Source organism: Plecotus auritus (assembly GCF_963455305.1).
Source record: "Plecotus auritus genome assembly, chromosome: 12".
NCBI classification, from domain to species: domain Eukaryota; kingdom Metazoa; phylum Chordata; class Mammalia; order Chiroptera; family Vespertilionidae; genus Plecotus; species Plecotus auritus.
The window spans coordinates 39,958,591-39,985,970 of NC_137778.1; the positions used below are offsets into that span (position 1 = coordinate 39,958,591).

At 39.0% G+C, this 27,380-nt stretch overlaps 1 protein-coding gene across 1 annotated transcript in view; it reads right to left on the bottom strand.

Moving 5' to 3' along the window:
• Window positions 1-2,468: 2,468 nt before the first annotated feature.
• STXBP3 (syntaxin binding protein 3) overlaps window positions 2,469-27,380 on the bottom strand; it is a 32,120-nt gene continuing 7,208 nt past the window's right edge. The window contains exons 5-19 of the mRNA XM_080647443.1: window positions 25,952-26,030; window positions 24,512-24,612; window positions 22,741-22,895; window positions 21,167-21,257; window positions 16,949-17,073; window positions 14,144-14,239; window positions 13,953-14,010; window positions 13,790-13,855; window positions 11,760-11,840; window positions 10,759-10,897; window positions 10,383-10,489; window positions 9,739-9,831; window positions 8,828-8,913; window positions 6,110-6,258; window positions 2,469-4,176 (exon numbers count right to left, since the gene is read on the bottom strand). Of these exons, the coding sequence (XP_080503569.1) occupies window positions 4,082-4,176; window positions 6,110-6,258; window positions 8,828-8,913; window positions 9,739-9,831; window positions 10,383-10,489; window positions 10,759-10,897; window positions 11,760-11,840; window positions 13,790-13,855; window positions 13,953-14,010; window positions 14,144-14,239; window positions 16,949-17,073; window positions 21,167-21,257; window positions 22,741-22,895; window positions 24,512-24,612; window positions 25,952-26,030 (1,521 nt within the window). The 3' untranslated portion in view covers window positions 2,469-4,081. The remainder of the gene's footprint in view (window positions 4,177-6,109; window positions 6,259-8,827; window positions 8,914-9,738; window positions 9,832-10,382; window positions 10,490-10,758; window positions 10,898-11,759; window positions 11,841-13,789; window positions 13,856-13,952; window positions 14,011-14,143; window positions 14,240-16,948; window positions 17,074-21,166; window positions 21,258-22,740; window positions 22,896-24,511; window positions 24,613-25,951; window positions 26,031-27,380) is intronic.

Here is a 27,380-nt window from a genome sequence, read left to right on the forward strand (position 1 = left end):
GGTGTTGTAAAGACACTTGGCACCCTCCACAGCACAGAGACCTCTGTGCTTGCTTCCTGCTCGAGGTGCCAGGACCAAGACAGCCGGGTGAGGGGACAGCTTGTAGAATACTGTCACCTCTTTAGGAGAAGTTCTAGCCATCCACTTTAACTACAGAGTACACAAATGAAAACTCATCCTTTTACTATTCATTCCTATTCAATCTTATTGTTAATTATTACTTAAAATAGACCTAATACATCCTAAATAGGAATATATGTCTTTATTTAACACCCAAATGTTTGATAGTAAAACTTTGCTATGTAAGGCATTTCTTACTCCTTTTGATTTTAAGAGACATCGGCCTGGCCCTAGCTGGTTTGGCTCAGTGCATCGGCCTGCAGACTGAAGGGTCCTGGGTTTGATTCCGGTCAAGGGCACATGCCCAGGTTGCGAGCTCAGTCCCCAGTGGGGGCGTGCGGGAGGCAGCCGATGGATGCTTCTTTCTCATCATTGATGTTTCTCTTTCTCTCCCTCTCCCTTCCGCTCCGAAATCAATAAAAATATATTTAAAAATTAAATCGGCCTGCATCCGGATGGGAGTCATGAGGGGTACCAGACACCCACACCACAGCTGAGTCAGAGGCATCACATCTAACAGCATAAACTGCCAGACCTGGGCTCTTTGGGCTTGAACCCAAAAATCTTTGTGTCATGAACTGATATTCTTCTCCGTTCTTATGAACATGGCTGAGCAATGTGAATCCACCATGCTTTGCAGACCAAGCACACTTCAACAGGAAGCAGAACCCTGCGTCAGAGATCAAGAATAAACGTGTGAGCTGCAAGAGCCAAAAAAGGTCTTTTTCGGGGTCTTGGAATCGGAGTCTGCACATGCTAATTCTGGGGGCTGGAGATTTTTAGGTGAGTTGACCTCTTATGTCTTCAAGTTCAGTGAGAGATTTAGAAAACAAAGGGTCTCTTCAATGCTAAGCCTGAAATACACCTGCAGTGCAGGCCTCAAAGGCTCTCCCATCGGTACAAAAGGGCAAAGTGATCACTGAGGGGCTAAGTGACTGACTCAACGGGCCGGTGTCTGCTGCCATCACACCGGAGTTCCATTTGTCACAGGGCAATGTATTCGTCTAAACTCTGTGCCACTTACGTTGAGACTGCACAGCTTCATTTTTAGCCTTTCATGGCCTGTGGGATGGGATGGAGAGGCATGGGATATAAAGCCAAGGGCTGAGATAATATCTCGCATACATTCTCACACTAAAATCAATTCCAGATGGATGGATTACCTGCAAAAAATAAAATGAATACATCAAAATGTCCTAGAAGAAACAATGGGAGACTTAATAATCTTGAGTGCAAAGGTATTTCTATGAACAACATAAAAGTCAGACACCACCAAGGAAAAGTGATAGATTTATCAACATAAAAACTAAAAATGGTGCATCTATCGTATTTTAAATACTTTGAGCAGTTGTGCTAAAAATTTACGTTATAGAAATATTGTGGAAGTCTGCAATGAAGCATTATTTGTAAGAGCAAAACTCTGAAGACGAGTGATGTATGAAATGATGGTCCGTCACATGACAGAACTATGAGGCCAGGTGAAAGGTCAGATTTAAAATACAGATGTTCCCTTTGTGTAACACGTACTTTGTGGGGAAGCACGGGAATTGGTTGGAATGTCTGTAAGGAGGATTCTCTGAAAGGCTGGTGGCCTCTGAGGGGACCTTGCCGAAGGCAGCAGCCCCTACCTTGACTTTTCCAAACAAGTCCGAGCCCGGGGTGTTTTAAAGACCCGACCTTGTAGAAACATATACTTTCTCAAGGATACTTACCTTGCTGATTGTATCTAGAGGTTAATTTTAGTTCAAGCTGTTGTGACAATAAAAGACTAAGAGGGCAGGCGAAGGACTGCTTTTTACTTCTAAAGTAAAATAGTCCCTTAGCGCTCTCTGTCACAGAAACATGTGTCAGAGCAATCTGTTCATCCGTCGCACAGGGTCTGCTGCTCAGCCCCAGCAGTACTTCATATATGTTAACACATGTTCCGTTTGTGCAGATATATCCTTATACGGTCATGGGCCACATAATAATGTTGTAGTCAACAACAAACCCCATATACGACAGTGCTCCCATGAGATTATACTGAAGCTGAAAATTTACCATCGCCTAGGACAGTGGTCAGCAAACTGCGGCTCGCGAGCCACATGAAGCTCTTTGGCCCCTTGAGTGTGGCTCTTCCACAAAATACCACGGCTTGGGCGAGTCTATTTTGAAGAAGTGGCGTTAGAAGAAGTTTAAGTTTAAAAAATGTGGCTCTCCAAAGAAATTTCAATCGTTGTACTGTTGATATTTGGCTCTGTTGACTAATGAGTTTGCCGACCGCCGGCCTAGGACATCACAGCACAATACATAACTCGTGTTTGTGGTGATGCTGATGTAAACAAACCTACTGCACTGCCACTTGTATAAAAGTATAGCACATGTAATTATATACAATACATAATACTTGATAATAATAAGCAACTGTTGCTGGTTTATGTATTTATACTTTTTAAAAAATATATATTTTTTATGGGTTTCAAAGAGGAAGGGAGAGGGAGAGACAGAGCATCAATGATGAGAAAGAATCATTGATCGGCTGCCTCCTGCACGCCCCCTACTGGGGACCGAGCCCGCAACCCAGGCATGTGCCCTTGACTGGGAATCGAACCGTGACCTCCTGGTTCATAGGTTGACGCTCAACCACTGAGCCACACCGGCTGGGCTGCATTATACTTTTTATTGTTTTAGAGTATATTTTTTCTATTCGTAAAAAGTTTTACCCTGGCTGGTGTGGCTCCGTTGGCTGAGAGTCATCCCCTGCACTGAGAGGTCACTGGTTCCATTCCCAGCCAAGGCACATGCCCAGGGTTTCGGGTTTATCCCCGGTTGGGGTGGGTGCAGGAGGCAACTGATGGCTGTTTCTCTCTCACATCGATGTTTCTCTTTCTCTCCCTTCCTCTCTTTCTAAAACCAATTAAAGCCTATTTTTTAAAAAGTTTGCTGTAAAACAGCATGTCGTGTTATGCCAGCAGCAGCCTCGCACATCTTGTGTTTAGCGTGTCTCTCGATTGCATCATTTTCTCTTCTACCCGATTTAATCTCATGCTGTACAGGCTTGTAGCCTGGCAACGACAGGCTATACCATACAAGCCAGGTGTGCAGGTATCCCCACGAGGACAAAACTGCCTAATGCCACATTGCTCAGAACACAGCCCTGCTGTCAAGCAGTGCATGGCAACAGTACTACCCAACCTTACACACATATTACGTTACTTTTTAAAAAGTTAATGCGTTACCTTGGTGGGAAGATGAAGGTGCATTCCCTTTCTTCTAACTCCTTGACTTAGAACTTTTAAACTTCCTAACTTCCTCTACCTCTCCCCACCCAAAACAAAGATAATTTTGTAACTATATATTTATTTTTTCTTAGAATATTCATGAGTACTTTTGGTTTTCTAATTTAAACATACATGATTTCGAAGTTATATAAAACTGTGTTCTTTAGAAGTATCTAGCAAGACAGTACATACTGTGAAATCTTCCTAATTTTACAACTGAATTATTTTACACATAAAGGAAATTATAAATTTCAGTTGAAAGAAAAATCTAATGTATAGAAAAACATTCTGTATCATACATACACATTTACAGTTTTTAATTTTATAACCTTTTCAATTTAAAATCATCCTTTTCCCAAAAACTATACTTCAGTATAAAACAGATAAGTATCTAACAAGTCATTAGTATGTACATAGGTGGCTGTAAAAAATTACCAACAACTCATATTCTATTCCAAAGGTGAAAACATTTCCTTTTAAAAGCATTTTAATATTTCTTCTCATCAGCAACAAAATATCAACAATGTTTAAATTAAAAATGTCAAATCCAATTATATGTAACCATAAGCAGTCCTTTAAGAAATATATTTGAAAAGTCATTATTCCATAAAATATTTACATTGTTGAAACTGCATAAAAGCAACACTGTCTTGATCTAGTTTAGTTGAAAGAATGAATAAGAACCACCCCACGCCCAAATACTATTCATCCTTAATAATGGAGACTTTATCCTTGGATTTATTCAGCATCTTTATGTCATCCAACAGCTTTCTGGGTGTTAAAATATGGGTAGAACCTGGCAGGAAAAAAGATAAATTTTCAGAGGCCAGCAGTTAAATCAATTTTCCTTGGCTAACTATATTGTCCTGTCCTTCAAATATGCAAAGTTAGTACAACTTGGAGCATTTTAACAAAATTCCTATGGGACACCTTCCTGAAATCTGCTGATACTTCAGTATTTCAATCCTTCCTCTTCATTGAACATGCTCAGTAAACTTCAGAAATACTGCCCCCTCCTGGTGCTTTGTCTACCTTGTACTATATATTGATATACTGGGGAGCAAAACTGGAGGTTATTCTACCCTCATGACAAGAACAGTCACTGTTCAGTCACAGAGAACCATTAAGCAGCGCTGAGGACTGAGGCTGGGGTCAGGAGAGTTTGTATATCAGTGGCTTTTACTGAAATTCTTAAAACTAAATTCCATATACAGGCTTTGACAATGTCAGGTCCACATTCACAAAATAATTAAAAATATTTCTGTAGAAGTGTCTCAAAAATTATTTAATGATGAGAGCAAGAAAAATATAGAATATAACGTTTTAAAGGATATATGTACTAATATTTAAAGAATGTAGTAATTTGAAGCTCATTCCCTCAAAAACAGAATATCCTAATCCTAATATATAAAAACCCAGGGTCCACTCGATCGACCAGAAATCAGTGCTGTGGCGACCCAGCACTGACTGCCACTGCTGCGGGTGCAGCGACCCAGCACTGACTGCCGAGGGGGCTGTGGATCAGGCCCGGAGAGAGAAGCAGGGTCTGATCCATAGCCTCCATGGCAGCTGTTGATCAGCACTTGCCCCTTTCTCTCCAGGCCTGGCCAACAGCCGTGCCTCTCTTTCTCTCCAGGCCTCCGCAGGGGCTGCTGATCAGCCCCGCCTCTCTGATGAGGCCTGGAGATAGGCCCGGAGACACTGACTGGCATAGAAACCGACCAATCAGAACCAAATCTGGGTGAAGTGCGAGGAACCAATGGCTGCCTAGGAGGCTGACCTTTTGACGCTGACTGGCATAAAAACCAACCAATCGGAACCTAATCTGGGTGAACTTCGAAGGCAGAACCTAAGGTGGGGACTGAGGAGGGGTTTTAAGGGCAACAGCTGTTTGGTGCAAGGTGTAAGAAAGCGGTTCAATTTTTTAAAGACTGGTTTGGCATTATAGTGCATATGGCTGGCTATCAGTCCAGATATAGGGATTATGTATTTTTGTCTGCCAAGAGCATCTCCTCCTGCTGAAAAAGGCTTTCCCCCCACCACCATTTAAGCAATCCTATCCTATATAATCTATCTATACTAATAAAAGGGTAATATGCTAATTAGACCAGGAGACCTTCCGGACAAAGCCATGGTGGTGGGGCCGAGGCAGAGGCGGTTAGGGGCAATCAGGCCGGCAGGGGAGGGCAGTTGGGGGTGAGCAGGCCAGCGGGGGTCGGGGGGAGCTGGGGGCAATCAGTCTGGCAGGGGTGGGCAGTTAGGAGTGATCAGGCTGGAAGGAGAAGGCAGTTGGGATTGATCAGGCTGGCAGGCAGAGTGGTTAGGAGCGATCAGGCGGGCAGGCAGAGAGGTTAGAAGCGATCAGGCAGGCAGGCAGAGGGGTTAGGGGCAATCAGGCAGGCAGGCAGAGGCAGTTAGAGGCAATCAGGCAGGTGAGCGGTTAGGAGCCAGTGGTCCCAGATTGCAAGTGGATGCAGGCTGGGCTGAGGGACCCCCCCCCCGCCATGCACTAATTCCGTGCACCGGGCCACTAGTTTAAAAATAAAATTACCCTAAGGACAACCAGGAAAAAATTCTAGTACATCAGATGAAACACACTATGATTAAAACAAGTTGTCCAGCTTTCAACAATTTAGTTCTAAATGTAAAGTACAGGATAAAGTTTTACATATATATTTTTGCATTTAGAGTTTGTTTAAAGAAATAGAAAAGAGGCAAACAAGTCTTACCAATAATAACTCCACAGGATTTGTGTGCCTGAGAAACTTCGTAAGCACAACGCATTTCAGAGTACGTAATTCCTCCGATAACAAAAACAATCAGCGTGGACCCATTTTTTCGGTCTTCCAAATAATTAGCTCTGGGTTTCTGGCGAGCACTAAAAAATAAAAAAAACAATACAAATGCTCCCAAAGCCTTACTGCTTATAGACTTTTCAAAAAGCCTAACTCAAGCAAATTCAGATTTGGCACCGGTGACATAATTTTAAGGAAATGACTTAACTATGTTTGAAAGAACTCAGCACCAAGAATTAGGCAGGACAGTCCCACTTCAAGTTTAATTTTGATCTGATAGTTCGGACAAATCACTCATAATCTAGCTCAGCATGTTTACCTATAAAATAGAGCTAACTCCCTCTCTAATTTATTTCCCTTGAAGAAGTAATATACCTGAAATCTCTGGCTTCTTGAAGTTAAAGAAATAGGGAAGTAGTGGTGAAACAATAGGATTTTAAAGATATGGTGGGGTGGGGGGTTCGCAGGAGCTGATGTGGTATTGGGACCTCCCTTGCTGGAAGTCAGTAGAGTATGAAGGTGGGAGGTACTGAAGACACCTTCACTCCCATGTTCACAGCAGCATTATTCACAACAGCCAAGATAGGAAACAACCTAAATGTCGGTTGACAAGCAAGTGGATAAAAGCAATGTGGTGTGTATGTATATAATGGGATATTACTCAGCCTTAAAAAAGAAGGAATTCTGCCATTTGCAACTATATAAATGGACCTAGAGGGCATTAGTTTAAGTGAAGTAAGCCAGATGCAGAAAGACAAATACTGTATGATCTCACTTATATGTGGAATCTAAAATAGTCAAACTCACAGATGCAGAGAACAGAATGTTAGCTGCCAGGGGCTGAGGGGAGGGGAAATGAGGTGATGTTGGTCAAAGGGCACAAAGTTTCCGTTGTGCAAGAGGACTATGTTCTGGAGATCTAACATACAGCAGGGTAACCAGAGTAAACAAAGCTGCATTGTATACTTGGAATTCGCTAAGAGGATAGATCTTAAGTTAAATCGTCTTTCCACACACATAAAAAATACCTAAAAGAAGAAGACAGAAGTTATGTAAAGTGATGGGTACATCTGTAATGATCTTTTTACAATGTATACATATCAAAACATCAAGTTGTCAATCATATATACTTCAATCAAGCTGTAAAAAAAAAAAGAATTAGACCAGAGCTTCAACTCTGATTCTGCTTCTTTCTAATTCAGTTATGACTTTCAGCAAGTTACTTAACTGCTCTCTAAACTGTAAGGGTTGTTTTCAGATTAAATGAAGTAATGTATAGGACACACGAAGTATGGAATCCTATCTAATAAAAGAGTAATATGCAGATTGACCATCACTCCAACACACAAGATGGCTGCCCCCATGTGGTCAAAGATCCTGCCCCTATGTGGACACAAGATGGCCACCACAAGATGGCCAGCAGGGGAGGGCAGTTGGGAGTGACCAGACCTGCAAGGGAGGGCAGTTGGGGGCGATCAAGCCTGCAGGGGAGGGCAGTTAGGGGTGACCAGGCCAGCAGAGGAGGGAAGTTGGGGGCGACTGGGCCTGCAGGGAAAGGCAGTTGGGGGAGACCCAGGCCTGCAGGGGAGAGCAGTTGAAGGGGACCAGGCCTGCAGGGGCGGGCAGTTAGGGGTGACCAGGCCTGCATGGGAGGGCAGTTTGGGGTGACCAGGCCTGCAGGGGAGGGCAATTAGGGGCAAACAGGCTGGCAGGGGAACAGTTAGGCCTCAATCAGGCTGGCAGGGGAGTGGTTAGGGGGTGATCAGGCTGGCAGGCAAAAGCAGTTAGGGGCAATCAGGAAGGCAGGCAGGCGAGCAGTTGGGAGCCAGCAGTCCTGCACTGTGAGAGGGATCCCAGATTGGAGAGGGTGCAGGCTGGGCTGAGGGACACATCTCCTCTCCCCTGTACATGAATTTCATGCACCGGGCCTCTATTCTTGTACTACAAAAATACTCAATAAATAGTAGCCATTATTTCTACCATTTTCTCCCCCAGACTGCTTTAGATATGCACTGTCCAATACAGTAGCCACTTTGCCACATGAAGCTACTTAAATTTATTAAAACTAAATAAAATAGAAATTTCAGTTCCTTAGTCACACTAGTCACATACAATGATCAGCAGCTCCAAGTGGCTAATGGCTGTCAAGCTGGACAGTGTGGCTAGAGCACATTTCCCTCACTGCAGAAAGCACTGTCTAGATCATGGGGGATCACCTTTTTTTGTTCCTGTACCCCACTGTGGTAAAAATTTTGAGCTTTTATTTGAAAGTAAATAAATATCTCAAAATAAATATTTTATGCATCTATTAAAATATTTATTAGTTTATAAATTATATGTGTGCTAGTGTATATGAAAAAAACTTAATTTCTCCCTTTTTAAGGTAAAGTAAGTACCCAACAGTCATCTTGTCACCACTTTAGAATCCATGCTCTAGTTGACCTCTAAGACCCTGCAATGGCGGAGCACACAGTACACTGTTTCAAATGCTCTCAGTCTGTCCAGCCTTGGGATGACGGTTTCCATCTGCCACCTTAAGGAACACCGAGGTAGTAACAGGAAAAGGGAAAGAGAATTCATGGCTAGTTTTGAAAGATGGAACAGAAACGAGATACACTATTGGTTTCCACACAAAATATTTGTAGGTTTTACCTTATAGCTCCTGAGCCATTCCACACTGCTGGGCACTGGGAACAATAGGGCCATTCCTTTGAATCTAATCTATTATCAATGGCATCCTACGGGAGAAAGAGTTAACACCATCAAGACAATGTAAATTCCAAGCTATTTTATTTACTTGTCTGTTTTGCATAAAACTAAAAAATTTGTATTTATAATTAAGGATCATAAGGATATATAAATATTTAATAATAAGGTTAGTCAAACAAAACAGAAAAATCATAGTAATAAATTATATCCAACTAGATACTAAAGGAAAGTAGAAATTGTAGTTTAAGTCAAAGAAAAATTGAAATAAATGAACTATGTACTAGTAATTTTGACTGAAGAATCAATGTCATGATTTGACTGAGTTCATAAAACAATTTTTATTAATTTATTTTCTAATTTCCTATAACTGAATATTTTCTAAGTGAACAATACTAAAGGCACAAACCATCTGTTGAATATAACAGCAAACCATAGTGAGGTTTACATTTTAATCACAAATACATTTCCAAGAATATCGGAGTCTAACACTTTCTAGCAGTGGTTATATACAAATGTTATTTTGTTTTGGACTTTCGTTCAAATAAATTATTTGTATATCTGCTACATATAGTTATTTAAAACAAGAGCAGTTTTTCCCATAAAGCATGTGTGCTGATGTTATTTATTTATTTGGAGGCAACCAGTGGTGTTTGTTTGAGGTCTTCAAGGAAAGAATCTTCAAGAGTTTCCTCTCCTCCCTTGACCCCAGATACAGGCTTCTCTGGTGAACCCTCCCAGTGCTGCAGACAATTCCTAACCTATAGATATGCCCCGCCTGACAGATAAACTACAAACAGTTAAGGATGCTCTAGAGGAGGGCATTCAAGGTATAAGTAAAATTTAATGAATTTTACCTCCAAAATATCTTTGATATAAGGTGTCCATCGAGAGAGTTGAAAAGTTTCCTCTGCAGACCGATCCTTTCTTGACGGTTTGCCTTGTGGAGACTAATATAATTAGGGGGTGGGGGTGGGGTTAAAAATCAACAATTTATTTAGTGGTATCCTTTTATTAAGTTTTCTAACAAAGATTTAATTTACAGCAAATGCTATGTTGTACTACTTAAAAGTAAGATTGGAAATGCCTATTCAAATAATCTGAATAGTTGTGGACATATAACTTCACAGTATTATTTTTGCTTTAAGGATAAAATTTATAATAGGACCAGAAAACACGATTATTTGAAAGGGCTATAGAATTTAATGAGAAAAGAGTGAGATTCCAAATAGAGTTCTTTCAAAATTTGTTTTAAATTAATCATAAAGAGAAAAGCATCAATAGCAAATTACAAGAGAACCCCTAAGATATAAATTCACCAGGAAGATGCAATTGTCTAAATTACTCATATATGGAAAACAAAATGTTAATGTTTTACTTACCAAATCTTTGGAGTAAAATTTAGAAAACTATCCACATGGATACCCATACAAAAAAACATTTAATGCAAACAACTACACATGCACACATGTAAGTACATACAGAATGTAAGATTTCTTACCGGGGGGACAATGGGGACACCAAGGTAACTCCAGTTACGAATCATGTCACTCTCATTTTCTATGTTTACATGCTGGATCAACCTATCCAAATTTTCTTCCGTTGTTCCTTAGATAAGTAAAAATATGAGTCATATAATTGCTACCACAATCATTTCTAGGTTTTAGGTAGTATTTATTAATAATGCTTTTCAAATAAAGAGCAAACATTTAAATTATATATCCTTCAGTCTTCTCCCAATTTCATATTTTTCCCTTTCCTTATCTTAACCAACTTCAGCTACCACCTTTAATTATCTTAGTAAACCACTTATTATAATGTGATTTTAGAGCTGGATACTCTAATATATTTATGAAAATGAACGAAGTCTCCATTACCATTATTACTGAAGATATAGAGCAGGATTGCTCGTATTTTATCATAACTGTCATGGTTTTGGCCGAGCAGAACTGGCAGGAGCACTCGCATGGAATCCTTCACCTTCTGTCCTTCTGCATCCGTTCCCAGCGCCAGGTCCTTATTGAAAATGACACAGTCAGTGGTCCATAACCCAAGTTCATTTCAGTTAAAAATCTTGCTAAATTTTTTAAAAAGATGTTTTTACTGATTTCAGGGAGAGAAGAAGAAAGAGGGAGAGAGAGACAGAAATATCGATAAGAGAGAACATCCATTGGCTGCCTCCTGCAGGACCCCTACTGGGCCCTGAGCCCGCAACCCCGGCATGTGCCCTGAACCAGCTCCTCTTGGTGCCTGGGTTGATGCTCACCCACCGAGCAATACCAGCTGGGCAAAATCTTGCTCAATTTTAATGGTATACTGATGACATTTCACAGGAAAATGTGGGCATCACTTGCAAACTTCTGATTGCAGAAAGTGCAAAAAGTCAAAAAATAATTCAGAGGGAAAAACAACCCATCACCATAAACCTGTGCCATGACCAGGGTGGCCATGACCACAGGCGGCTACTGTGCACTTGGAGGTTGCCTAGTGGGAATTAAGATGTGCACGACAGGGGAGCCTCCTTCACAGAGGCAATGTGCCCGTGCAGTGCTCTGCAGGATGCTTCGTTCAATGCTGCATCCTGAGGAAGGGCTGCCAACAATGCCACCTGAAACAACGCCCCACACACTCCAATCATCCCAGTCAGTCAAAAATCCATGGTCACAGACTAGGAGGGACTTGCTTACTATTGATACCATATGTAGCTACTTGTTAACTGGTGGGGCATGATGTATTCAATATGGCCTAGGTGAGTCCCCTTCTAAGAGAGATTCTGTGATTCTGGGGGGACACACTGTATTGAGCAAAGCCAGGTTTTATCTTAGAAAGATCACTCAAGAAATCTATTACGAACATAGGTATTTCTGCCCGTACGTACCTGTTCAGTTTTGCAGAGCTTTTCTATATTAGACTTGAATTTATTCATGCAATCTTCTGCTATGTTAAGATGGACAACTTGCTGAAAAACAACAACAAAAATCAGTAATTTAAAGCAGTCATTTTCAACTGGTGTGCCACAGCACACTGGTGTGCCGCAGCATGTTTAAAACATGCAATACCTGATTACTTCATCAGGAGCACTGACCTCTTTTCCCTTGGTTCTCAACCTTCCTAATGCCATGTAAATATCTGTGTTTTCCGATGGTCTTAGGTCACGACCCACAGGTTGAGAACTGCTAGCAGGGTCGCCGAAGACCATTGGAAAACACAGATATTTACATGACGATTCATAACAGTAGCAAAATTACAGTTATGAAGTAGCAACGAAAATAATTTTATGGTTGGGGGTCACCACAACATGAGGAACTGTATTAAAGGGCCGCGTCATTAGAAAGGTTGAGAACCACTGCCTTAGATTGTCAAACAAAAAAATGACAACTGCCTACACAACAACAGCCGTCTGGTGTGAATGAATCAAAATTATACCTTTTTTGCCCTAACCGGTTTGGCTCAGTGGACAGAGCATCGGCCTGCGGACTGAAGGGTCCCAGGTTCGATTCCAGTCAAGGGCATGTACCTTGGTTGTGGGCACATCCCCAGCAGGGAGTGTGCAGGAGGCAGCTGATCGATGTTTCTCTCTCATCGATGTTTCTAACTCTCTATCCCTCTCCCTTCCTCTCTGTAAAAAATCAATAAAATATATATTTTTAAAAATTATACCTTTTTTTCCCCCAGATGTGTACCATGAGATGAAAAAGGTTAAAAACCACTGATTTAAAGCATTTTCACTTTTTTTTGGTGTGCAATGTTAAATTTTTTTTTTAATATATTTTATTGATTTTTTACAGAGGGGAAGAGAGTGGGATAGAAAGTTAGAAACATCGATGAGAGAGAGACATCGATCAGCTGCCTCCTGCACGCCCCCCACTGGGGACGTGCCCGCAACCCAGGTACATGCCCTTGACCGGAATCGAACCCGGGACCCTGCAGTCCGCAGGCCGACGCTCTATCCACTGAGCCAAACCGGTTTTAGCGCAATGTTAAATTTTTGAGATTGGCCTGAAGGGAAGTATGGGTTTGGATGAAAAGGAAGTACCATGTACACCAAAGGGAAACAACTCAAAAAGGGGGGGAAAGTGAGAATTAACATGATCTACAGGGGACAATCAACAGACAGCAAGAAATAAAATGAAAGGCCCGGCCGGTGTGGCTCAGTGGTTGAGCATCGACTCATGAACCAGGAGGTCACAGTTCAATTCCTGGTCAGAGCACATGCCAGGGTCGTGGGCTCGAGCCCCGGTAGGGGGTGTGCAGGAGGAAGCTATGGATGATTATCATCACTGATGTTTCTATCACTCTCTCCCTTTACCTTCCTTTCTGAAATCAATGGAAACATACTTGAAAAATTACATAAAATGAAAGGATTGAATTTGTGTTGGGTTTCTGAGTAACGAAAAATAAGGTGAAAAAAAAAAAAGTCCATTTCTTAAAGTCCAGCAGAAAAAGTCTGAATTTATATTATTAGTTCTGAATTCACGTGCAATATGATAAAAATTTATAAAAATTATTCCAATAATAACTCGTAAGAATAACTGGGACAGCAAACAGTTTATCTGCCCACATAGTTTAACTACTCTTAAACCTATTAATTTAAAGAACCAAGTAGAATAACAATCACAGTTAAACCAATGTTGAATTTTCTTATTAAGTTGATAAATGCTAAACATTCTCTGTATGGCTATTCAAGACAAAGATATAAAGAAGTTTAAGCTGGATATGGATAAATCTAGATTATATATAGAGAGAATACTATTGGAAAGCTTAGTTACTTGGGGTATTTCTCAGAACTAGAATAAGGTTTTACAGGAAAACTAACACCAAGTATTCCATGACACCCACTGCTACACCTGACTACCGAACTAGGTGGACTAATAAACGATAAGGTATCTCACATACAGTACTGCTCACCTTAGTAATCTGTTTTCGGAAATGCGGCATCTTTTTCATTAGTTGGGCAAGAGCACTAAGTGATGTCTAGGAAAAAATCAAACATTTTAAAATTAAACTTATGATTCAGTTATTTTATATAACAACTTCATCAATTTGAAAGTTAAATAAGACTCATTCTTACCTTTCCTTCTGTTGCTTTCTTTGTTGATGAAATTTCCTTCATAAGCTTGGGAATTTCCCTGTCAAATTCAGAGAATTCTTTAAATTTCTAAGGTGTAATTCTTTACAGAGACATTTTAAGACTACAAACTGTACTTTCATGTATTTAATCTCCAAAAAATAGGAAATAAAAATTAAAATAGGTTCACATACTCTAATACAACCGCAATATGCCGGTGTCGAATTCTGACCCAGAGGTCATCATCTTCTTCAAGGATTGCCTCCTTTTCTTTCCCATCAGTTTTATATCTACAAGTAGACACAAGTATAAAACTTTTAATTATTTTCCCCTCCAAAAAAGTTGAAGAAATATTTTTACACACAAAAATTTTAACACACAGTTCAAGAACTGAAGAGTACATATCCACTATTTTTTGGGGAAAATGAATACTAGTAAATACCTACTCAAAACTAAGGCTCATTGCAATCCTTCCATTAAAAATCAAAGTGCTGCCCAGCCGGTGGTTGTGAGTCAACCTATGAACCAGGAGGTCAGGATTTGATTCCCAGTCAGGGCACACGCCCAGACTGTGGGCTCAATCCCCAGTAGGGGCATGCAGAAGGAGCCGATCAATGATTCTCTCTCATCATTGATGTTTATCTCTCTCTCTCCCCCCCTTTCCTCTTCTCTCTCTGAAATCAATGAAAATACATTTTTAAAAAGCCAAGGAGTTAATCCTACTAAGACATTTTTACTGTCAAATGTTAGAGTTAGCTGTCATTATTATAGAGTTTTAGGTTAGCAAAATGGTATTCTATAAAACAAAAATTCAATGTTCTACAATCAACTTTAAGAACAAGACTGTGGTCTTGGCTGGTTTGACCCAGTGGCTAGAGCGTTGGCCTGCAGACTGAAGGGTCCTGGGTTCAGTTCCAGTCAAGGGCACATGCCCAGATTGTAGGCTCGATCCCCAATTGGGGGTGTGCAGGAGGCAGCCAATCAATGATTCTCTCTCATCATTGATCTTTATCTCTCTCTCTCTCTTTTTCTCTCTGAAATCAATAAAAATATATAAAAAAAAGCCAAACCAAGACTGTGTGCCCTGGTTGGCTCAGTGTGGCTCCGTTGGTTGGACGTCATCCTGTGCCCGTTGGATTCCCTGGTCAGGGCACATGCCCAGGTTGTGGGCTCGAATTCCTGGTAGGAGGTGTGTGGGAGGCAGCCGACTGTTATTTCCCTTTCTCATCAATATTTGTCTCTCTCCCTCCATTCCTTTCTCTCAAAATCAATAAAAAATACTTAAAAAAAAGAACAAGACTGAATATACTAATAATTTTTATTCTAATTGCTTAAACATGATTTTTCTGATAACCATTAGCACAACTGTCAATCATTCACTAAATGAAGAACAGAAATGTTTGACATTGTTTCAGAGTTGGTACAAAATTCACAAACATATACCATTTGTTTGTATATTCTTCTTCCCTAACCCTATAAAATCATCTCCTTTTAAGAATGAGAAAGGACCTGAAACATACAATTTTATTAACCATGTCACCCCAATAAATTCAACTTAAAAAAAAAGGAATGGGAAAGGAAATGAGAGAAAACCAAATGTAGTCATAAAAAATTGTGATTGCTTTAATAAGTTCTACGGAAGTGAGCAGCAATTCAAGGGGTTCATGAAATTACTTAAAATAGGCTTCCTGACTGCTTCCCGAAACTTTCTCCCTTCTTTTTATACAGATAACCTCCTTCCATGTGGGGAGCTGGGGAGATTCAATCATCCTGGGGTCTGTCAATATCCTGAGCCAAGATTAGGAAGAACAGCACTGAGTTCTCCCAGCTCTGGACTGTGGACAATAAATGTTGATTTCTGCTGTATGAATACAATAATTTCCATAGCCCCAAATATTACAGGTCCCGCCTATAAAGCCATCTACCTATGTGGTCTTAATTACAGGTACCCAAAGGTAGAATGAGTGTGCTTAATTATAAGGCTGCACCTGAGGATAACAGCCCTTTTGTCATCAAAATGCCACTTGTAGTTACAGAGTATCTTTAACTTTTGATTTATAAACAAAAATCAAGGTACTTAGCGTTTCCTGCTTTGTATTCTATTTCCATTAAAAATTCTGAAACAGCACAAACCACAGGGAGTTCATGCCTCCATCTAGTCTTACTCCGGGACTTCTTTGATTCATAAAAAAGGAAGTATTGATTTTTTAAAAAATAAATAAATCTTACTCTTAAAAAGATTAAACCTTGCTTTGCTTGCTAGCAAACCTAGGAAGATAAGTATTTTAAATACTTGGTTAAAACTAACATAATTTATGAAAAGTACCCATTACTTGAGTCTTTGTGTTACACACTGCTAATGTCTGAGATGTATGTCTAAAGTCTGAAACCAAATTCTTTAGTGTTCCTCAGTTTAATTCTTTTGTAAATTTCTTAAGCAATGCAGGTTTAGAGACCTAAAGGATGAGAGGTAATAATAATCCCTTTTGAAAATTCTGAATAAACTGCTTGAAGCTACTTTTAAATTAGAAAAATAGCTATGTTGATTTCTGTATGTCATCTAATAATACAAATAACACAGAGAAAGCCAGAGTTTGACCAATATGCAAATAAAAACATAAGAAAGAAAAATACAAAATTAGTTTAATAATATTTTGTTTAAGAAAAAATACTAAGTATAATTATCATAAGTGTTTAGCTATTTTTAATCTATTAAAATTACTAAATTAAACCTAAAATTTCAGAAAATTAATTATCATTTTTTTCTACTATGCTCAAGCAAATACACCAAAAAAGCTTCAAAGCCATCAGATTACCCATTAACTTACAAGTTAAGACATTTTAAATGTATTTTGATTATAGGAGCAAGAGAAGGAGAAAGGCCCTGAATAAAAAAGGTTACAGAGACTTTAGATTTCTAGTGCCTAAAAGAATCATTAATTGCTCAAATCTTATCCTGTTTGTTTATGCCCTTCAGATGCTTTTGGAGTTATACTTGCTTGTATGTATCATTCTCAATCGGCAGTAGATCATATGCCATTGCCTGAAACGTCAGTTCATGCAGGACAGTGGACACAGGATCAAAGCCACGGTCAATTATTATGAGCTGGGAATGAGTTTTACCCTGGAATAACAAGATAAAATTATCTTAAACTTCCATTTCTTTGTGTGAACACATTTTTATACTATCTTAGAAAACAAAAGCCCATTTTTCCTAAGTTCTGTCATCTTACCTAATAATACACAAACATGTAAATTAACCATACCTCCGCTATGCCACCAGCCAATCAGGAGTGATATGCAAATTAACCCAACAAAGATGGAAGTTAATTTGCATACACAGGTGCTGAGTGACAGGGGCGGGTGGGACGCAGGCATTCTGCCCCACCCCAGTCTCTCAGGGCCTCTGGGCAGTGTGGGAAGGCGGGGCTGGAGTGGAAAGGCAGTGCCGGCAGCCAGGGAAAGGAAAGCCCATTCTAGCACGAATCTTTGTGCATCGGGCTTCTAGTTATATATTAAAAAGGAAAAGGCTGAGTGGCACAATAGGGGGTGGAGGAGCAACCAAACTACAACACCAAAAGTTTTCATAATTAGATTGGGGATATGCTCAATATTGTGAAAATTCCTTTTAAAAAATAACATTTGGCTTGCATTAAGTCTATTTTCTTATGAGTTCAGCTCCATAAGCACTAAAACTAACATAAATTATGAAAGGTAGCCATTACAGGTTGCTAAGTAGGAAGTACATATATTAGTTAATTCTTATATGCAACCCTAAAAGACAAGTATTCTTATCTCCATTTGACAATGAGGGCAGTAGGTTTAAATAACTTGCCCAAATCACATAGCTAGTAAGTGGCAGGATGGAGATTCAAACCCAGGTCAGATTCACTCCACACCCTGTGCTCTTAACCATCATGCTATTTGAAAAGATAATACTGATACCAGCTAAGATGCTACATCTTTTTTTTAAAAAAATATATTTTATTGATATTTTACAGAGAGGAAGGGAGAGGGATTGAGAGCCAGAAACATCGATGAGAGAGAAACATCGATCAGCTGCCTCCTGCACACCTCCCACTGGGGATGTGCCCGCAACCAAGGTACATGCCCTTGACCGGAAATGAACCCGGGACCCTTCAGTCCGCAGGCCGACGCTCTATCCACTGAGCCAAACCGGTTTTGGCTAAGATGCTACATCTTAATGAAAGTCTTATTTTCATTCATTCACAAGCAGCACTAATCATTAAACAGTGAATAGTGCTGGGAAAAATAATTGTTAATATCATTATCTGTCATACTTTATTTTAAAAAGTTATAAATTATTTGGATTATTCAAAGCAGTAAGATACCTACAACTCATTAGACAAACATTTCCTATTTACATACAGCAGAGGTAAATTACACAGGCTAGATCTTTGAAAGTGTTTAATTAACTATTCACTCATTTAAATAAACCTTATGGTCTGGTTAAGAGCACAGCCTTTGGGAATCAGATAGATCTGGGTTTGAGTCCAGCCTTGACCACTTTCTTGCTGTATGACTTTGGGTAAATTGCTTAACTTGTTAATAATCTCAGTATTCTCACTGTAAAATAAAATATAATAAGAACCTCTGCTTATAAGATCATTGTAAAGATTAAACATAATTATACCATGAAACACTTAGAACACCCTGGCACTGCGTGAGCCCTCAATACATGTAAGTTCGGAGTCTTCAGAAACATGAACAGGAAAAACAACGGCTATATCAGGGCTCAGGGTCACAGCGGGATGTGGGGAGAAGCCTCACTTGACCTGAAGAGTCAGGAAAGGCTTCAAAAAGGAGGCGACACTTTATCAAGTCCTTGAATAAGGAAAGAAAGGTATCTAGCATTTGAAAGAAAGTGTAGTTTTCAGGAAGGAAGAATGGAAAAGATGAATTTTATTTATGTATTTTTGTGAATCTTGCCTTTTTTTCACTGAAATCATGAAGGAACAAAGGATATTTACTAATATATTGATTGTATATCTCTTCCCTCATTCAATAGACATTTACTGATTACTTACTATGCTATGTGTACTGAGCCATTATCTTTTTTTTTAAAAAAAATATTTTATTGATTTTTTACAGAGAGGAAGAGAGAGGGATAGAGAGTCAGAAACATCGATGAGAGAGAAACATCGATCAGCTGCCTTCTGCACACTCGCCACTGGGGATGTGCCCGCAACCAAGGTACATGCCCTTGACCAGAATCAAACCTGGGCCCCTGCAGTCCGCAGGCCGACGCTCTGTCCACTGAGCCAAACCGGTCAGGGCGAGCCATTATCTTCCTAACTACAACCAACAACAGCTTTCGCTAGGCCTCCAAAGCAAAAACTAGTAACTTCTAAATTTCTAAACTAACAGTATACCTAAGCTATAAACTCTCCATTCTAGCCAAGGTGTTTGTGAATTTTGTCTTTTTCTCTAGGCCTCTGCCCAAAATATCCTGTTATCCAAGCAATACAATTCCTCTTCTATCACTTATACTCATTCTTCAAGCTCAAGGGCCTCTTCTTCCAGGATGCCTTCCAGGACTCCAGTTAGAGTAAGAGTGAGTCCCGGCCTATGTTCCCATTACATTCTCTGTATCCTTCTCATCCCACTTACCACAAAGCATTGTAATTGACGGTTTCCTTAACCATCTCCTCTTCTCAACAACCCCGTTATTCTTTTCACTCCTTAGCTACTGTAATACGGCTTCTCAGCCCGTTGGCACTACCTGTCAGGCTCTTCATTTTCCAACCCATGCCTAAATGCTGGTATTCCAGGGGTTTGGACCTTACTCTTTGATTACTTTATACTCTCTTCATAAGATAGTAACAGCTGCCAATCATTAAACTACCGTATGTGCCAAACACATGTTAACTCACCTAATCTTCATACCAACCAAGCAAGGCATATGTTATATTATCCATTTCACAGATAAAAATGCAACTCAGAATAAATTATCTTGTCCAAGGTCACAGAGCTAGTAATAACAGGAGTAACTGTACTTATTAACTGTTTATTCTAAGAACTTTACATATTTTAACTCAGTTATCCCTCTCACTACTTTATAAAATAGGTATTATCTCATTATTCCTAATATGTAGATAAGAAAACCTAGGCATAGAAAAGCTACATAATGTTCCCAAATGGACATATCTATTAATTAAATGGCAGACCAGGATTTGGACACAGTACCTACAAAACCCGTATCTTGCCCCCTAAACCTCACTGTGTATTAGAGTTTCTACTACCATGTATACTGAGTGGTCAGATTATTATGACCACCCCATCAGTACTTCGTTGGGCCACCTTTTGCCTTCAATACTGCAGCGATTCTTCTTGGCATTGACTCCACGAGATGCTGAAAGGTGATGTGAGGAATCCGACACCATGCCTGATGAATAGCACTGTCCAGGTCTGGGAGATTGGATGGTTGTGGAACCAGCTGCCTGATGGCTCTTTTAACTTCGTCCCACAAATGCTCCATTGGATTGAGATCTGGTGATTGTGGGGCCACCTAAGCAAGGTAAAGTCTCCCTCATGTTCTTGAAACCACTCCTGCACAATACGAGCACCGTGGCATGGCGCATTGTCTTGTTGGAAGAAGCCATCTCCATTGGGATACGCCACCGACATGATAGGATGAACTTGAACAGCAACAATACTTAGGTATGTTGTGCTATTCAGACGTTGTTCCACACGAACTAAAGGGCCCAAATCATGCCAGGAAAACATGCCCCAAACCATAACACTGCCCCCACCAGCTTGAAGGGTTGTACTCATGCATGTGGGGTGCATGCTTTCATGCTGTTTCAGCGAAATTCTCACTCTGCCATGTGCATGATGCAACTGGAAACGTGATTCATCGGACCACTTGACTTTTTTCCAATGCTCGACTGTCAATCCTTGTGTTCCTGTGCGAATTGGAGACGTTTTATCTTGGTGACTGCAGACAGCAAAGGTGTTCGAACAGGCCTTCGGCTTCCATATCCCATACGATGGGGTGTAAGGCTAATTTGCCTACAAACGTCAGGTGGTCATAATAATCTGGCCACTCAGTGTATATTAATGACTCTCAAATCAATATTGGGGATCTATGTTAATGATTCCCAAATCAACATTGAAAAATAAACAATAGCTTCATTGGTTTATAGAGAAATAAGTCAGACTTTATGCATAATCACTATCTGCCTTATATACATTACCTTTATTAGGCTCTTTTCATCAGTCTTGTAGTAGTTTTCAAGTTTTTTTTCAACAAGTTGGGCAAGTTTACTGGCATTATCTAGAGGTTTACTAGAAATGGAAAATACATTCACTTATCTTTCTTTCAAGACACTTAACATATCATAAAGTTGAATTTTAAAATTAAACCATGCAATTTATTAATTTAATAAATTTTATAAAATAGAAAACTTCAGGTAATATATCAAATATAATGTTATACTAATCCTGTCTGGATTTTATAAATATAAACCTTATTGTATGTGCTTTAGATTTTTTAATATAAAGGAAATGTTATAAATAAAAGTACAGTTCCCTTTATTCCCCTTCCAATTCCTGGTCTCCTCCCCAACCTCTACCTCCCATCTCCCCACTCCCAAGGAAACCTCTGTTATGAATTCGATGTGTATTCTTCCTGCCAATACTGTTATTTATATATATATATATATATATATATGTGTGTGTGTGTGTGTGTGTGTGTGTGTGTGTGTGTGTGTGTGTGTGTGTGTTTTGTTTTGGATTTTTGCAATACGGGGGGAGCAGACCTGATAACAAGCATCATCTTTCTTTTCTTTTTTTTTTTTTAATATGTTTTTATTGATTTTTTTAGAGACAGGAAGGGACAGGGAAAGATACATTGATCAGCTGCCTCCTGCACACTCCCTACTGAGGATCAAGCCTGCAACTCGGGCATGTGCCCCGACTGGGAATCAACTAATAACCTTTTGGAGCATGGGACGAGGCTCAATCCATTGAGCCACACCAGCTGGACTATGAGTATTTTATCAGTGTATGTTTTTACTGTTATATATATGAGACCTATTTACGTTGTCACATACATCAAATTTATTCATTTTAGTTCTCTCTCTATATATGTCTATCAAATAATTATACTGGATGCTATATATTCATTCCCATTCCCCTAACGATGGGTATTTAAATCATTCTCAATTCTATTCAATCCTATTGCAAACAATACTAAAATAAACATCTTTGTACATATAGCGCCATGTACATGTTTCTCTAGATATATTACATCTAAAAGTATAATTACTGGGCCCTAGCTGGTGTGGCTCAGTTGGTTAGAATGTTGTCCCATGCACCAAGGGTCACAGATTCGATTCCCAGTAATTATGGGAGGAAAGTGATAGATGTTTCTCTCTCACATCAATGTTTCTCTCTCCCTCTCCCTCCCTTCCTCTGAATCAATGAAAAACATATCTTTGGGTGAGAATAAAAAAAATTAATAAAAAATAATACATAAAATAATGAATGTCAGACTGTTGCTCCTATATAACAAAGACATTTCCTCTAAGCATTCCTTAAACTCATGAAAAAAAAATGCCTATAAATCACACCAAATTTAAGCACTGAAATTCAGTAAGAGGCTATTCGTCACTCTGAAATTTAAACCTCACACTTTAAATCTGTAATTACAGCATAATCTTACAAGGAAAATTCTGCAAACTAATCCACCTAGCACAGACATTACTTACCTCAATCCTGGAGAAAAAATAGAAAACATAACATGAACAGACACTATTAAGTGCCTTACCTTTTATACCTTACTCCGGGATTTTCATCAAGGCTAGCACATAAGGTAACTATCTGTTCAGCCATTGCTTCCATTACAGCATCTTTTCCGTTTGCATTACTAGGATCTGAACTGTAACAGTAATAGAATGCATCTGGTACATCAAGAGTGTATACCTAAGTGAGGCCAAAAAAAGTTACTGTCAATGTGGAGACTTGATTTATAAAAATATATCAAGAACAATGTGGCTATTATTTGGGCCATTAAGAAAAATACTTGCACTAACCATGCTGTTTTTTGAAACAACTGTCTTTACCATAATCAAATCTCATTTTCTCCGTCATTTGGATTTCACCCTTTCTTTTCTGACTCTCCTTTCCTGCTTAGTCTACCTCACTCCTTCAGTTCTTGTTTCATAAACAGATAGCTTTTCACTACTGTGCAACAGCTGAAGGACTCTGAGGTAGTCAAACTAAAATAAAAATCTAATAACTGCCGAAACCGGTTTGGCTCAGTGGATAGAGCATCGGCCTGCGGACTGAAGGGTCCCGGGTTCGATTCCGGTCAAGGGCATGTACCTTGGTTGCGGGCACATCCCCAGTGGGGAGTGTGCAGGAGGCAGCTGATCGATGCTTCTCTCTCATCGATGTTTCTAGCTCTCTGTCCCTCTCCCTTCCTCTCTGTAAAGTGTCAATAAAATATATTAAAAAAAAAAAAAAAATCTAATAACTGGCCCAGCCAATGTGGCTCAGTGGTTTAGTGTCAACCCATGCACAAAGAGGTCGCTGAGTTCGATTCCTGGTCAAGGGCGTGTAAGAGGCAACCTATCAATGATGCATTGATGTTTTTATCTCTCTCTCCTTTCTTCTCTCTCTAAAGTCAATTTTTTAAAAAAAACTAATACCTAGCACAAAGAAATACAACAAAGCCAAAATTGGTCTATATACTTGGCATACACTAAAAATCTTCTAGAGAATAACCTAGAAATTTTCCATAGTTGATATATATCTTTATATATTCTTCATGTCCTTAAAATAGAGATATACTTCCTAATAAGACACACAGTGTGCCATTGGTCTTATCATATATACTCTGAACTTACAGACATATTTATTCAACTGACAAAAGCATTTACTTATGTGCAAAGAATAGGATTAGAGATTTACTATTATTGTGTTATTTGAAGGATATAAAAGAAGCAGCTCTCTAACTAGGGTTGAGAGTTCCTCAGTAAACTAATTTTATTTTATTTTTTTAAAAACAACTGCGATCCCTCCTGGCCTAAGAAAATGAATTGAGTGTAAAAGTAGGTCTGTAATAACCATTGTAGGTTAACTGATGAATTATCAATCAAGTTCCTTGCATTTTCTTTCACACACAGTCATTCATTCCTCTGCACCTGAGCCATCACAACCAGCAGCAGCCTGAACATGGACTGAGATTCAGCTGTAGCTAAACCTTGTGCCTGTGCTGCTCAGCTATCTAATAAAGGTTGCACTCAAAATCGTTTGATCCCATAATCCGTGCTATAAAATTTGACATACACAGGACCTAGTGGCAGATGTGAAATTTAAACTCCACTGTCATTATTAATGTTATATTCTAATAAAGCACTCATGTTCTTCCCTTCATCATGGAAAATGTTTATTTGTGGACTATTCAAAATTCACCAAATACTTAATAAGTAAAACATTACAAATATAGAAGTAAAATATACCTTATTAACAAATAAGCTCATCAGACAAAATTTTAAAATCTATTATGAGCTAAAATTAAAAAAAACAGAAAGTACCCGAGATTCAAGCGGAATGAAGGAAATATTTATTTCTTTACATCTTCTTATTGACTTGGAGCAAGAAGACTTAATTTTGTTAAAGAGACTATCAGGGCAAACTGAAAGGAAAAAGAGAAAAACACATCAAAGCATATGACTCCATGTTCATTTTTACTCTTTTGGATAAATCATCCTAACACCTAGGAATATTTATTTTACATGTAAATTACTGACTTTTACAATGTAATGTGTCATGAGAACAGAAATAATACATAAATATTGTTCTTCACTTTACAGAGCAGATGTATTCTAGTCAAGAGGCCATTCCAGAAATTCTGTTTTCCCCATTCATGTCCACTATAACCTAAAATATATTTCCTTAGATAGCTGCTAACACAGCAAACTAAAACTGTCAGGAAGGAAAATAAAATCTTAACTCATGACTTAACAAAATTTTCTAGGATTTTTCAGAAGTTCTTAGGAATTTGCACTACTTTTCTAAGTTGGCCACTGGGTGTAACCATACCACACAAACTGTTAATTCTTTTTTAATTACAAGAACTTCTCTGATGTCAGGAAATGCTAAACTAGTAAGTTCTGGACCTTAGAGCCCATTTTTTTCTTCCCCCTTTTAACCTACCTGTTTACAGTTCCATTAAATCTAGGTTATAGTATCAGCCATTGGCTCCTCACATGGAGTGGCTTTTCAATGGAGTTGTTTAGCCTCAAGATTCCTTAAGTTAAAAGAGGCTTCACATTCATTAAAATTAATCAATTTCATAGACATGAATTTCTGTATAATAAGGCTACCTAAGTGACAAATACTTATGGGATAACATTTTTTTAAAAAATGCAAACTACTACTAGGCATGACACAAATAATAAACAGGAATAATAATATACTACTTAAAATAATAGCAGAGACCAAGACCTAACTTAGATAAATGACATTTTTATTTTGCAGTGTAATTCTGTAATGTAATAACATAAAACAGAATTATATGTGTCTCTGGACTCTCTGTGATTCTTTCGTTTAGGTGCTTTCTATCTGAACATATGGCCTAGTAAGAGAAATGTGACTGATTTTCTCCTTTAATACTTGCCAAACAGGGGCAATTTCTCTAATGCCCTCCCAAAGGGTCTTATTTCTTATTATACAATCAAATCACCAATTGAAACTTCAGTTTAAAAAAGAATTCTTCTTGTCATCAGCACGTAATTTGAGGGATGGCCTCTCCACCAGCCCCCCACCTCTGTATACCAGCAAAAATGATTGTCTTTTCAAACTAGTTTGGGATGATTTCTTTTAATTTTCTATCACTTTATCATGAATTAGGATATATATGATCATATATTTTTTATTCTTTGTAACCTAATTAGAATAAGTAGAAAGTCACTAGTATTGGCATATATAAGGATTTTAAATAATGAAGCAATGACTTTCACAAAGCTACTTACAGTCAGTGAAGTATATGTATGCTGCTTTATATTTATTCTCCGACTTACTTGGAAAGTCACGTAAAAAACAGTCTACAGACTTAAAAAAAAAATTAGATGTCAATATATATTTTATTAAATACTAATTTAAGTATACTAGCTTTTGAGATAACTGAGATTATTTTATTTCGATGATAAAATAAAACCTTAACTGTGTAGAAGTTTAATTTATAAATTTATTTTGTAAGATGCTATGCTGCTTAGCCAGTGGCAGCTAGAAACGTACTAAGATCGAGGTGATATGTATGAACAGAGTGCTCTTTGGCGAGAAGGAGATCTAGGAATGACCGATCACGTGGCTGGGAAGCTTCAGCAACACAGAAGACAAGACCACTGAAAACAACAGATGAAGGAAGTGAAAGCCAGCGGACGTACTCAAAGTGTTATCCACACAGATCCTGAAACCTCGGAGACCACCCCTGGAGAAGTGCTGAAGAGAGTGACAGTGAGCTAGGAGCTAAAACTGTCAAGAGATTAGAATGAAAACGCAGAAGAGGGTAGATGACTGCAAGGAGGAATAGGAGGTAATACAGTGTGGTGGAATCTGACTTAACACTGCTAGCTTTAAAGATACAGTGGTCTGAAAGTAAAAAAACAACAAAGATTTAATTCTCTCTCCTTACTCTGTCCCTTTTCCTCCTTCCGGAACTCCTAGAACTGTATTTCTGATAGATCTCATGGATCTATCCTCCAAGTCTCTTTCCCCATTATTTCAGGACTTTGTTTTATTTTTGCTTTGAGATTGTCCATTCTGATCTTCTAGGCCAGTGGTCAGCAAACTGCGGCTCACAAGCCACATGCGGCTCGTGAGCCGGGGTTTGCCGCTCTGTTGACTAATGAGTTTGCCGACCACTGACCTAGACTCTTGATTCCAATAATTACAGGCTGTTGTTGTTCCTTGTGATTAAGCCCCTATCCCAGTGGTCGGCAAACTCATTAGTCAACAGAGCAGCAAACAGCAGCTTGCGAGTTGCAGTTTGCCGACCACTGTTCTAGGCTATTTATTCAAATTTCAATAGCAATTATCCTCTTCTTCAATTAACTATTTAACTGAGAAATCCTATACCTTTGAGCTTCAGAAAGTTTCTTATGTGCTAACTAGAATCTCATTCTGTGTACTGTTTCTCTGTTCAGATTGTCAGCCTTCTCTCCAGCAGCTATATTTTGCTAGATGCACATTTTCTCTATTATTGAACTTCCTCTCTCTAGCAGCTTCACCCACTTACTAGTAGATGGGTGGTTGCTGAATTACAAACCAAAGAAATTCCTTTAACATAAAAAAAAAATTACACACACCCATACATAATGTATGTAGAGAAGTAACTAAGATAAATGGATTAATCCAAGATTATTTCTTTAAAGTACATTTCCATCCTCTTAACAATTATGG